The sequence below is a fragment of the Ambystoma mexicanum genome, chromosome 5p (genome assembly GCF_040938575.1).
Source record: "Ambystoma mexicanum isolate Mex_15411 chromosome 5p, UKY_AmexF1_1, whole genome shotgun sequence".
Lineage (NCBI taxonomy): Eukaryota > Metazoa > Chordata > Amphibia > Caudata > Ambystomatidae > Ambystoma > Ambystoma mexicanum.
In genome coordinates, this window is record NC_090930.1 from 946,011,605 (window position 1) to 946,026,148 (window position 14,544).

At 44.1% G+C, this 14,544-nt stretch overlaps 1 protein-coding gene across 1 annotated transcript in view; it reads right to left on the reverse strand.

The window, feature by feature from the left end:
• Nucleotides 1-3,362: 3,362 nt before the first annotated feature.
• Nucleotides 3,363-14,544, reverse strand: part of NDUFV2 (NADH:ubiquinone oxidoreductase core subunit V2) — a 359,438-nt gene continuing 348,256 nt past the window's right edge. Inside the window, exon 8 of the mRNA XM_069613395.1 lies at nt 3,363-3,572. Within this exon, the coding sequence (XP_069469496.1) occupies nt 3,479-3,572 (94 nt within the window). The 3' untranslated portion in view covers nt 3,363-3,478. The remainder of the gene's footprint in view (nt 3,573-14,544) is intronic.

The following is a 14,544-nucleotide window of genomic DNA, read 5'->3' on the forward strand; positions in this document are numbered from 1 at the left end:
TATGCCATTGGGTTACCAACTACAGTCCACTCAGGGCTGTCGGCCCTTCATCTCCCAGGAATGCGCCATTCAGGATGGGATTGCGAGAGGAAGAGTATCCAAGCTTCTCGGGTATATGATTTCAAAGAAAAGCTGGTGTACATGTCTAGATGGGGGAAGGGACTGTGGTGTGGGATTCAAATGGAGCTACAGTTTTGTATTTGGAATAGGTTGCATAAATGTTCCTGTTGCATATTAAGGAAGGAGCGCATAACATTGGTTATTGACGGTGTTAAACCCCACAGCGCTTGCACAATAAAAACCCTTCTTACTCCCATCTGTAACAGAAAAACGGCAGAAAAGTGGGTGATATGCACATGTGGTGGTCTTGTATGAATTCATAATCGTTTTTGAGCGAGTCTTGCCAAGGTTAGAGGGATCTCACAGTGGTACAATTGCCAATGGAAGCCCCAGAAGTCCTCGTCGGGAGGTCGACAAGGAGGAACACTATTAAATAACGGGGCTAAAAAGTGAACTTCTACCCACATGATTTATTGGACTAGACTGATCCTGACACAGGGTTAGAAACACCAGGAAGACCCCGGAAAGCTATTATGGTGAGTGATACCCTGAGAAACTTTGAATAAAAGATTGGCTCTTGGGTCCTTCGCTTTGATCTCTACTGACTTTTGTAAGGACAATAAACACTGAACATTTATGCCTAACCTTTTTTTATTGCACTTGAGAGGATGGTGCTCTGGGCGGTGTAGTCTGATCGGGTCAGAGTGTATTTTAATGGATGGTTAATTTATCCATTGCTGTGGTTATGAATTCACTTAATTTGGAATTGTATGTTGGTTGTATTGTTGATCCTGCAGAAAATAAATACCATATTCTTACCTATAATAAAAAGGGGCTTACCATGTTCAAGCTTTCAAAATCTATGGCTGCCTGCCTTTGACGTCAATGGGGATGTACCCTTTATGAGCCTTATGAAGATTTTTAAGAAGAAAAGATTTTGCTGTCAACTATTCATTTTAACATGGCACCAGAGCTCAGAAGCATAAAACACATGCACTGCTTTGGCCATCAACTCTATTATATGTGATGCATGCCCTCTGCTGCTTGCTTCAAGTAGAGGGTACATTTTTTCAAATGGCTGGCCTCCATTCCCAGAGACCGTAACAAAATGAATATGCAGAAGGTATGTCAGGATACCTTCTTTCAATGAGACACATATGAACTATTATATATCTGCACGTTACATGATATTGTATGATGCACATAAACTGTTAAACTATTGTACTTGCTTGATGACAGTTATGCATGCAGGATATGTAACTTGATCCCAATTATGTAATGGTGGGCTAAACATTTTCCTATAGTCTTTATACAGGCTGATTGTAAACACATTCTGGTGGAATGTACACAGTGGTGCGGATTCCATGCACAAGGAATGAAGCGAAGTTGGGTGGAGATGTACTCTATTCATTTAGACAGGAAAAGTGAACCGTTCAGATCAGTTGAGAGAGGGTAGCTGCCACTTCAGCTGTAGGGACACATTGATAGTCAAAGTTAAGGGTCCATCTTGGAATTCATGATTTTCATGACCTTTGATCAGGTTTGCAGGTTGAGTAACTTAGTTTACCTACTCCATCAAAAAGAAATGCATTTGACCCATGACGAGTGACAAAAGTGTTACCAGCGCTTTTTGTAAAACGGTGCATGTCACCATAAGACCACTTCATGTTTGGCGCACTGCTGTCACCCAAAGGCCAGGCACAAAGAGTGAATCATTTGACATTTACTGTAAAACATTTTAAAACATGCCAGATTTTACTTGTACCCACCAGCAAGGTCAAGTTCCAGGCAAATGGTACTCGATCTGTGTAAAAGCTACTTAACTTTAAGTGGTCGAGTAGATTTTGAGACACACCTTTTGGTGTTAAATGGTATGAATTGAAAGCTGTTGTAGTAGCAATACAACAGCGGCTTTCAATTCATACTACAAACTCCCTAGTACTGTTGTTTTAGTAGGCAGACATTCAAAGTCAAAAGAAACAACCAAATGCTTCTACCTGCCTTCATTTCTGTGGACACTACTCACCTATTCTTCCAGGTCTATTTGCATAAGCACAAAAACCCAACAGGTTTCTATTTTGCCTTCCCTTCGATCACTTCCATAATGCATTTTAGCAACTCCTATTACATGGACACATACCTTCGGTGCATGGCACTTTTAAAGTAAAGCATATCAGGATTATACAATCCACTAACCTTCCACAGATTGTATGATGGAAAATGTGGGAATGTGATTTTGGTCTAGGGCTGGCGCAAGACCCTGACGGGGACAGGCTACTGGAATGGTATGGGAGTTCTAGAGACTAATTCTCAACTCATCAAGTATCATGATTTTCATGGGACCTATTGGAACCACATGGAATTGCACAATATTGACAGATTGCTTTACTAGCAGTGCTGGCAGTTCATGTTTCAAACTCACTCTGGAGTTGCTATGTTATTGACCAATTTTGTTCTGATGTTTCCAGTATGATTAAAAGCATTATTTCCTCACACTGCTGTGCTTTCCCGAGGCTAGAATTGCTAGGTATAGATCAGTTCCTTGATCCTCTTTTGGGTTTTGAAGCAAAGTGGAGAAGCGTGGCTTTGGCAGCCAGACAGTTTTGCAACACTGCAAGCAGACTAGCTTAGAGATACTGCAAGAATGGACAGACTTTATGACAACAGCTGATAATCAAGAAATGCTTGCAAAAGATGAAGGCATCAGATACAAACTTTCGGCACTCTGGTGTAGGTAGGTTCTTGGTACTGTGGAATATGTTCGATATTCTTTTACCAACCTTCGTAACAAGGAACCATGGACAAATGATGCATCCTTTCCTTTGTTCGCCTTCATGTATTAGTTCAAAAGATTTGTACCAACCTTTGTACCAATGAACCATGGACAAATGATGCATCCTTTCTTTTGTTCTCTTTGTTCTCCTTCTTGTATTAGTTGGAAAGATTTGTTGAAAAGTGTTGCTGGGTGAGGAAGGGAGAAGGGGTGGGGGGGAAGGTACTTTTCATTATTCTAAAGTTGTAAAATGTCTATTGCCTATTGTAAATACAAACATGTGTTCCCTCCAAAGCTAAACATTTGCATGAAGAACAAAGCCTCAGTATTCAGTTTCTAATGCCTACGCGCCATTTAAATTCACTGCACAGTATTCACTGGAGGGCCACAGTAAATCTGATGCCTACACAATACTTTCATCGCAAGTGAAATGCTGCTTTTTTCAGAGAACACTACAATGTGAAAACTGTACAGAACACCTCATTGGACAGACACCAACTAATTTTATCAAGAAAATTAATGCCCAATGCAGAGTTTAGAATAAAGGTTTATTAAAATGCAGGTTTACTTTTAACTGAAAAAAGAAATCTACACACATGACCGTTTGCTTAGCGATATAATAATATATTTAATCCACAATGGCATTCATAAGTCTGCTCGAACTCCAAATCCAGGACCTTTGGGGTCTTCAGTCAAAGAAGTAAGACCGCCCTTAGGTTCGCAAGAAAATCGCCCATTTCTGAAAAATGAAAGGTCTGCGTTAAACTTTGTACAGTAAAGGGCTCTTTTTTATTGGAGCAAATAGTGCCAAACAACCAAGTGCCACTTGCATTACAACCAGATTTTATTTGTCATTGCATACAAACCAATTCATTTTTTTAAATAAATGTCTAACTACTAGTAATACAAAATGTAGGTAGAGGAATTTTACAATCAAAAATCTTAGGGCAATTAAGTAACAATCCTGAACCTCCTTGCTCACAGTTTTCATCTTCTCAAATCCCTTAAGTGTCTTTAGAAAATATGTTGTAACCTCTCAGGCATCTCAATGAAAAATCGGGACATGAAACACAATCCTAGCAGGAAAGGAATAAATGTACAATTTTCAGTGTTTTTGTGTCACTGATACAAAAGTATCCTTTTAAATGCAGATTTTAGAACATAGAAATACAAATGGAAAACAGTTCTCGTGTAGCACATGAGTGAACTTCATCTTGTGTAACTGCCAAAGACATGCATGAGATGCTAGTAAAAATGTCTGGGTCCATGTGGAATTAACACACCCTTCCTGCACTTTCCTCTCTTTGTTCTTTTTATGACCTGCCACACTTCTTAACCAACCTTCGGTCCCCACCCCCCCCCCCACCCCACCCCCCACCCCCCACGAGTTCTTACCCCTTCTCCGGTTCCTTGACTCCTGGCCCCCTGATTTTTGCCTTATACTTTACCTCCGAAATCAAAAGACTGTGCTTCTCTCACTCTCTTTCTCCTCCCTCTCCCACCTAGTCCTCATCTCCAGTTTTACTCCTTTCTGAAGACTTGTTCTCTCACTCTCTTTCTCCTCCCTCTCCCACCTAGTCCTCATCTCCAGTTTTACTCCTTTCTGAAGACTTGGCAAGCCTCTTGATCCAATGTCTAAACACCACAGCTGTTCCCCTGAACTTGTGTGGTCTTCTCTCATTTAATGAGTGTATACTCACGTTCTCTCTTTTCTTTAAATCACCTTTTCTTTTGTCTTTTCTTCCTTCAAAAAGCAATCTCGTGAATCTTCTTCCTAACGGCTCTCCATTTCGCTCCTTCCTTTTCTCAAAAGTGCTGCTCTCTCTACTTTATCTCCTTTGATCCTAATTCTCCCCACCACACCTTCAGTCTAGATTTCACCCAAGCCCACCCGACTGAAACCACACTTTATTAACGTTATTAACTTTACCTCCTCTCGCCACTCTAAGTCATCGTCTGTTCTCATCCTTTTGGACTTATCTGTACCTTTCGACAGAGTAGATCACACTATTCTATGCTTTCCTTGCTGGGGATCTCAGGTTCTGTACTTTCTTGGAGTTCTTTTAGGCTTTACAGCCACTCATAATCTGGGTCTTGGGACATGTCATCTAAAAACGACATTGTTTTACTACGGGGTTGCTCAAGACTCCGTTTTGGTCTCAAGTGTCTGTTATATGCAGACTATTCACACGTCTTTCTTGCTTTCATTTTTCTCACTTACTGACAACTTGCACTATACTCTTTTGGTCTCCATGCTATTAAATGCTGGATGCAAGATCATTCCCTTAACCTGTTCAAGACAGGAATTATCTTCTTCCCTGCATCAACTATCTATGCCTCCCCCTGCAATCTCATTTATTTACTCTTCAGTTCAATTCGTCCAATTCTGCTCTTCTTGCTTGCTCCTCAGTCCCATATCGCCCCTTTGCGAACTTCTCTCTGATGGCTCTCCTTCCAAGCTTATCTCCACTCTTACTTGTGTACTATCTTTTAATGCGCCCTCTGTTAATTCTTAGCCTCTTTTCCTATTATCTGGTAGTTGCCATTGTTGTGCTCAATCCAGTTTGTTTTCCCTTCTTACTCCTAAGCAATGGAATGCCTGCCCCTTCTCTTTACGCTCTGTTTCTTATGTTTTTTTTCTCCAGGAAGCTCCTTAATTTGCCCTGCCTCTTATGCCTTTTCCCCCTACAAGAAGCTCCTTAATTTCACCTTTGCTAACAATGTGACTATATCCCCCCACTCCTTTTGCACACGTACCTTTACTATAGTTTTGTCTGCAATTATATGGTTAGACGCAAGTGCTTTACACATTTAATTATATGGAAATATTATCATATAACCATTATGTAGAACCAGTGTGAATTTACCTTTTCCTTTGGATCTGGCAACCCTCTGACACACGCCAGAGGGCCCATCAGCATGAATGGAACCAAATTGTTTTTATGTGCGACACACCACATTAGCATCACAATTGATCGACCAGCGTTTGGTGAGCAAAGTTCAATCCCATCCCCTCTGGACAGTGTGTGCTTTCTCAGATTTCAGCCCATGCGTTGTGAAGTTCGGGTATCATCGCCCTTACCCTCTCACTTTTCCTGTCTGTAAACTGCCTGTGCATTTCATGCACACTGAGCGTCACAGATGCATGTGTCTGGCATCGTTGCTTCTTTTTAAGGCAACCAATCAATCAGGCAGGCTGCTAGTGGCACTGGAACTCCTCCTTGGAAGTTTAGCTGAAAGACCCTAGGGCCATCAGGTTGACAGATGTTGATCAGCTGGTTTAGCTGCAAGGAAAATGAAGTCCCCTGCAGCATGACTTTCCCCAAAGTTGCAGAAGTCTTAGTTGCTTACCTGGAACTTTATTCCTCCAGCATTGACCCTTTCATATATTCACGTTTGAATTATTCCTTGTTAAACTGGGAATCCATGGTAACTAAATATGTACATTGCTAACAGATTGAAAGGCTTTCACATTTGTAGTCCATCCACCTCATTCGGGTTCTTTTGCGCCAAGCCAATGAGGTAGAAGGGCTTTAGCTCCGCCCCAGACAGGCAGCTTCCAATTTTGAGCCTTTAGTCAAGTGACTTACAGACTGATGGCTGACTGTAACCTAGAGCAGCATTACCAGGGAGGTGGGAGGGTGCATGTGAATCTATGAAAGACACCAATGATGTAGAAATACAGTTAAGTAACTAATACTTCGCCAGCAGTGGATCTTTCATACATTTGCATGCTTGAATAGAAAATCAAGCAGTGGAAGCATGGCACATACTTCCATGAAGCATGCGATAATTCCTTAACAGTACCGAAAAGAGGCGTACCACAGAATACATTATGCATGCATAAAACATGAAGGGAAGGAGGGGATAAAAGGCTGCCCGTACCTTAAGCAACCAGGTGTTGTAATACCGCCTGGCCGACAGCTGACTCCTTTCTGGAGTCTTCCTTCCGACAATAGTGCTTGGCGAACGTATGGCGAGTGCTCCCTGTAGCAGCCCTGCATATGTTTCTCATGGCTGCTGCCCTGCCCTGGTTAAATGGTCAGTTGCTGGCACGAGAGAGACTAGTCCTTGATGTCATGAGTGTGTAATGCAACTTGTAACCCAACGGGCAAGGTCTTGTGTTTAGAGAAGGTCCTGAACCTTGCCTGGGCCTGCAAAGGAAATAAATAACTTGCAGGATGTACGGAACACACTAGTGCATTGAATGTAGATCAACCAGGATGAGCTTGTATATAGAGGATAGCAGCTCACGACAACCAGAGGAGTTCCTGATATAGTGCAAGAGCGGGGTAGCATCCGGCATGGCAGGGAAACTCGGGTACCATTCTCTGATCACAGTTTTCATTCTAAGATACTGGAATCTCCACCGGAGGCTACCCCACATCCTGTTGGACAATATCTCTTGCGACATAAACACCCCATTGGGGTACAGGTCCTCCAAACGCTCAAACCCCAAGTCTCCCCAATCCCGACCCAGGGCAACATCACACATCGGTTTTAGGACCTATGTACCATAGCGAGATACCCGGATCGAAGGGATGCCCCCACCCAAGCCTTTTCAGGGCTCTCTTCCATGCCTGCACCGTGCATGCTCCTGGGTCGATCCGCAACTTTGCCCGAGAGCAATACCCCCTGTAAGGAATACGGCCTAACTGACCTCCGCTCTAAACGTACATGGGGCACATGCGGTGCGCCCGGCATCCAATATTGGGTAAATGACAATTGAGGCGCCAGGTAATACGCTTCAACGTCCGGCGCACAAGTCCCCCCCCTCCTCCCAAGGCAGTGTCAACCCATCCCACCCAATACGCGGGGGCTTTGGTTGCCAGGCCAACTTGACCAGCTGGGTATGCACCTTGCGAAAGAATTCTACCCCTGGCCAAACTTGGATGTTTTGAAATATGTAAAAGAGCTTGGGCACCATCACCATTTTGGCGAAAGCTACCTTACACATAAGCAACATCGGGGAGCCTACACCATTTGTCTACATTCCTCATCAGGGTCTGCAAGTACTCCATATGGTTATCCCCAAGTAGTGATTGGGCCCTTCTACTAACCTTAATTCCTAGGTAAGTAACAGCCGATTGCTCCCATCCAAACCCTTCAGTGTTGGTCGGGCATGCAGTAGCTAGAGTGAGGGGGAATAGCGTAGATTTGGACCGATTCAGCAGGAGCCCCGAAGCCACTGCAAAGTCTGACACAAGAAATTACAATAGGCCCAAGTTAATCTCCGGGTTTCTCAGAAACAGAAAGACGTCATCAGCATACAATAAGGTGAGTTCTTGCGTGCCCCCGCCGATGGCAATGCACCTATGGCCATGATACCTCCTAAGCCTACATGCCAAGACTTCAATTGCTATGGCAAAGAACGGTGAAAGAGGACACCCTTGCTTTGTGCCCCTTCCAAGTCTGAACAAGTCTGAATAAGTGCTTCCAATGCTGATCCTGGCCCCCACAGCCCGCATTAGGCAATTTTACGGCTCTTAGGAAATACCCTGTAACCCCCACCTGGGACAGAACTTCAAATAGATAATCCCACTCGACTGAATCAAATGCTTTCTCCATATCCAGCAATGCCGTGACCGCTTGCCTGGACTGATCAATTTGGGCAAGAATCGCAAGAAGCCTCCTAAGACTCAACGCAGTCGACCGCCCCGGAATCAATCAGGATTGGTCTCCATGGATTAACTGCGTGATCTGTAGGAATAAACTGTCAGCCAATTTCTTGGCGAAGATTTTGGTGTCCAGGTTTAGCAAAGATATCGGCCGATAGGACGAACATTCCAGCGGGTCTTTGCCCAGTTTAAGGATTAAGGTGATCACTGCTTCCCTCATAGTAGGGGGGAGTTATCCCAATGCCAAGCCCTCCTCCCATACTTCCAGCATTTGACGTGCCACCCGGGGGCCCCACTTTTTATAGAACTCTGCCGTTATGCCGTCTGATCCGGGCGCCTTGGATGATGCGAGATCCCGCATTGCCAGCAAAATGTCCTCTACCGCAATGGGAGCCGCCAGTGCCTCTGAAGCCTCGGCACTGAGCCAGGGAAGAGCCGCCCCCTGAACATGCTCAGAGCCACTCCCGAAAGCGAGCCCCTCGACGAGTACAAAGCTTCTTAGTAACCACGGAAAGACACTGCGATTTTGCAGGGTTTCACGACTATCCCTGCCCCCCAGGTGCCCTCACAGCCTTAATTTCCCTATGCACCTGCTCAAACCACACCAGCTGCGCCAGGTGTCTACCAGGCCTCCCCACCTCCCTGTACTTGTGTGCCATTGCTGGCCTCGCAAAATATCGCACCTCCTGCTCCGCCAATTCGTGGAACCTGTCCAGCCCCTCCTTCAATTTAGAAAGCGCACTAAGAGTGCTCGACCTCCGCACCTCCTCCTCCTCCTCCTCCTCCTCCTCCTAGCGCTTGAGCGCAAACTCAGTTTGTCAGCTTTCTTCGAATCAGCTTTAAAACCCCCAACTCTGTAGACAGGTATCCACCCCTTAACACCACCTTAAAAGCCTCCCATAATGTTGCTCTCCCGGCTACAGAACCCTGATTTTCTTCATAAAAGTGAGTAATCAAGCCATGGATCTCACTTTTAAAGGCAAGGTCAAGCAGCACCTCTGATTTAAACCTCCAACGGGGGCTAAGGGGCACCTCCCCCTAACACAGGGACCATAACACGTGCATGGTCCGAGAGCATCCGTGGGAGATGTACACAATCTTCGGTGGAGCGCACCAAATGCTTACATGACAATGTAATCCAACCTGGACGAGGTATTATGAGCTGATGTGTGGTATGTGAATCCCTCCACCCCTGGGTTTAGCAGCCTCCAGACATCCCTTAGTTCCAGCAGCTCCATAGCTCTGAGTATCGCCTCAGCAGTCCTTGATCCTGTCGTCCCCCCTCGCAATCTATCAATCTGGGGGTCCAGGATCACATTCAAGTTACCCGCCCACAGGATATTGGTGTGCGTAAACTTAAGACACAGCCCCACTATCGTATTAAAGAATTCCGGGTCGTCAACGTTCGGCCCATATATGTGAACAAGGGTTAGTGATGTGGACCCTATCGCACCAGACACCAACACATACCTCCCTCCTTGATCAACTATTGTGCCACTCACCCGAAACCCCAGCGACTTATGAATCAGCGTCATTACACCTGCTGAGAAGGATGAATATGTTGTGTAAAACTTGTGGTCTCCCCAGCTCTTGGCCACTCCCTCATTCGCTTTACCTTTTGAGATGGGTCTTCTGGAACAGGACTATACGTGCCCCATGCCTCTCACAATATTGCAGCACCTTCCGTGGATCGTTTAACCCCCTCACGTTCCAGCTAACTACCTTATACGCCATTGCCAATGTGCAAGTAAAATGGAGGAACCAGGCTGCACCCCACGACAACCCTTACCACTAGCAAGGACTCGTACCAACAAAGATGATGTGAACCATTTTTAACTCGCACCAAACTGCCAGACCGGCACTGCATTCCCACTCCCCCCACCCTTACCAAACTTATCCCCTGTCCCCCTCCCCCACCCACACTGCTCACCCCCCAACCGGCAGTGACCCCTTCCCCTCCCAAAAAAACATCCCCCCCCAACATCAGTATAAACAGCCCCCCCACAAAAACCTCCACATGAGTACCAGCCCGGGGGCGCCGAATACTGCCGCCCACATGGCCCCTCGCTGTCCCATCATGAGGGGAGGTCAGCAACGTTTTCTTTCAAAGTAAGCCGCTGGGCTGATATATTACATGTCCATGACTATTTATGTTGCAGCCATCAAGCCCCCTGTACAAAAATAGAGGCCTGCAGCCCCTATGCAAGCAAGAGTACACTTCATTCAATCAGGCCTCCCAAAGTCAAGTCCCAGTCTGCAGTGATACACCGCTACTTTATCCTAGTTCGGGAGAGATTCGATAAACTCAAGCACTGCATCCGGGCTTGTAAAAAAATGCGCCCTCCCGTTGTGCTGCACCCGTAGCTTGGAAGGGTATTGCATTGAATATTGGAGCCGTCTATCTCTGAGCGCACTCTTGGCTGCAGCAAACACCCGGGCCCTCTGGATCGCAGGGGTGAACTCCGGGTAGAAGGACACTCTACAGTTCTTGAAGGTGAGGTCTCAAGTTCCCTTGCCCTTCTCAAGATGGTGTCCCGATCCTGATAATTGAGTACCTTGGCTATCACCGGTCTTGGATTTTGTCCTGGCCTCAGCACCTGTTGTGTAATTCGGTGGGCCCGCTTCACCAGAAATTGTGACAACAGAACCGGCCCCTGCAGCACTTCCTTAATGAAATTTTCCATAAAGACTTCCATGTTCTGCTGCGGAATCGTTTCCGGGATACCCACCACCCGAATGTTGTTTCTGCAAGATCTTGCTTCGAGGTTCTCATTCTTATCTTTTATTGCCTTCCTCTCCCGGTGCATACTCTGGACCACTCAAGCTGTCTCATTACACGTGTCCTCTAGCGTGCTGACCCTGGTCTCAACTTCGGATGTCTTGCTACTCTCTTTATCGATTCTTTCTTGCATCCTGTCAACCTTATAGGTCAGACTGTCAAGCTTGGAGTTAATGGAAGCAAGACCACTCCTCATTTCAGCCAGCACTAGACTTCATTCAGATGTAGGAGCCTTGGGGTACTCCCAGTCCTTTGCCCCCGCCGATGTCGGGGGTGTCGCCATGACCTGGACTTCTGAGGGGCCAGTCGGTCGAGAGCGCGCTGCCCCTGGTCTTCCCTTTGTGTATATGAGAGACAGGTCTGTCTCTTGTTGCCCATTACCTGATGGGAAATGCACAGCCGGACTGCCGTCACCACCCGCTTCCTGACTCCCTGATTCCCTGCACAACCACAGCAACCTTCATTGAAGTGTCCCATATCACTTCACTTATCTCCACCTGCTTTCCATCTTTCCTCCGTTTCTGAAAGAGTTCTGTATAATATTGAGTCCACCTTTCTTCTGTCACCGTATTTCCTTGGCTCACATTTTGTGGTCTTTCAATTTCATTTATAATGGCCCAGAAGTCTCTAGAATTTCTTTGTTCGAGGGAGCTCAACATTTTTTCTGCATTGTTTTGTTCCATATCAAATTTGTGCCACATCAGCCAGTATTTATATTGCATTTTTATTTTATTTTTATTTTTCTCTGTTGATTCATCATATACGTTTTCCCAATGTATCTCAAACTCTTCCGTAGTTCTCTTTTTTACTAGCTACCTCTGGATCATAAACATGCTTTCAGATGATTGTTTTTTTACTTGCAGGATTTTGTACTCTAGATATTTGAAGTTGATCTTCACATTGTATACCACTCTCCACTTGTTAACTCTCCTTTGCTCCTACAGCCTTGGTCATACTTCTGATTTTAATACTGTTTAATCGCAGTCCATTCCCTCCAGGTTCTACTTCTAGATTTTGTTTCCAGTTTAGAAGCGTGTTGGTTGTTTCAATTCCGAGACATTATTACCAAGTTATGGTCACTTTGTGGCGTTTTAATTATCTTTAGCTCCTTGATGTTACTGGTCATGTTTTTCGATGTCACAAAGTAATCCAAAATTGATCTTTGGTTCCCTCTTTCCCATGTCATCTGGGGGGATATCTCCCTGCGTGTTTCCATTTAATACATCCATACTTCTGGTATCCAGTTCTTCCAGCCACGCCTTCCTTAAGCTGTTCTTTTGACTTTCTAGTCTGTGAATTGATCCCATTGATATGTCAATATTGAAATCACCACGCAAAATATGTGCGTTGTGTTCAGTTAGTCCAATATTGTCTATCAGATCACATTCTTGATCAATAAGGCCATCTTACCTGTGGCCTGATGGTGCCAATATACATTTATTATGTGCATTTTCAGGTTGGCCTCATTGCTATCAAATTTGGACAGAACGAGGGTCACTTGGATGTACTGGGAGGGGTTGCTGGCATTTAATATTCTGAAACCACTCTTTAGTTTTATCATGGTAATCAAACCCGACACCAGCCGTCCTTTCGTTTTTATAATTGCGGGATTGAATGCCAGCTCATACCCCTCTACAATCGGAGCATTTGTTAACCAAATCTCCTGTAGCCATATAATGTCCAGGGGCTCTAGCATCTTACATGATTTCTGCATCAGATGAATATAGCTGCAACTCCGCGAGTATTCCATGAGCCTTTAATGCATCCGACAGCCAACTCCAGTTTTCTTCTGTTTTATTCATGCTTTTCAGTTCTTTATATTATCACTTACTTCTTTAAAATCACATTTAAGAATAACATCGATCCTAATCACCTTTTATGGTTTTTCACTCACGTCTATTTTCTTCATTATCTGAAATTTTCATCTATACCCAACATCCTTATGTTATTATTCTCTTTAACCTCACCTTGTCTTTTCTCATCCTCTGTCAAAGACATACACGGATCCTCTTTTTTCTGAGATTTTTCTTTTTTCTGACTTGTTACCACTCTTTATTTCGATCTCCTTGATTTTAATTCCCAAATCCCACAAATTGTGGGCACTGTCCAATATAAGATTGCAGATTATTCTCGAGTGTATATGTTTCAGTACTCTGTCCAAATCCGATCCGATTCAGAAATAAATTCCACTGTTTTTATATCCTTAGTGGAGATGGCTTTCAATGCTGGCAAGTGATTGAGTAATTGTAGAACATTTTATCTATTCAAAGTCAAACCATCTTCCCTTGGTATATTTCTTTCTAATAACAGACAGAAAGAGTTATCCTTTTTTGTTCCTTCACTTGCTTTTTTCTGCGATTAACCCTCTCCTTCGTTTACCTCTTCTCCAAGAATCCTCTTCTTCATCATGGTCAGAGCTCTTTCTCTTATTAGTTTTCTTAGCTGAGTATGTTTCGCTCAATTGCCTTTCCTTTTCATTCGTTTTCCTGTCATTTCTCTCCCTCTCCTTGTTTTCTCCACTCGTAATCATCCTTCTCAATTTGTTTAAATTTTCTTCCTTCTGTCCTCAATTGTGATATACTCTTCTCTTTCATGTATCACTTCCTTCCTTCTATGGGAACCTTTCATCATCTCTTTCACAGGCGATGGCATAAAGAATACTCTTTTAATGGGCTCATCCAATTCCACTATATTCTCCTTCATCCTATTTATCTCTGATTTCTCATCTGATTCCGAGATTGGTATCATTCTCTCTTATATCAGTCTCAACAGATTCCTCCGCTTCAAAAGACCAGGATCATCTTCAACCTCCTCTATAGTTCAAGACTTTGATATCTTTTTCTTTCTTTGCTTTTTTGTTACTTTCATTACTCGTTTGGATTGTCACATTTAGTACTGTCAAGTTTCTCAGAAATTTTCAATTGATGTTTTTTTGTTTCACCATTTCTTTTTCATTTTGAAGAACTTTCCATGTTCAATGTTTATAGTTTTCATTTTTTTTTTTTTAATATAACATTTTATTGGTTTTTGAAAAACATAAAACATACAGCCCCGTACAGCGGGGTAAACAAAACAAAACTTCCCAATCCCTGCCCAACAACAACCTCCCACCATAGCTCACCCCCAACGTTCTTCAAAGCACTTCGACATGTTACACTCTTATGTGACACCCTTCAGGCCATACGCAAGTCTCTGGGTTGCGCTACGGTACAATATTATGCTTACTGTTAGTGCATTTCTTCCCACTTTTGCCATATTTTCTGCGCTTTCTCAGGGCACCCTCTGGCAGTATAAACCCTCTTTTCCATGGCGAT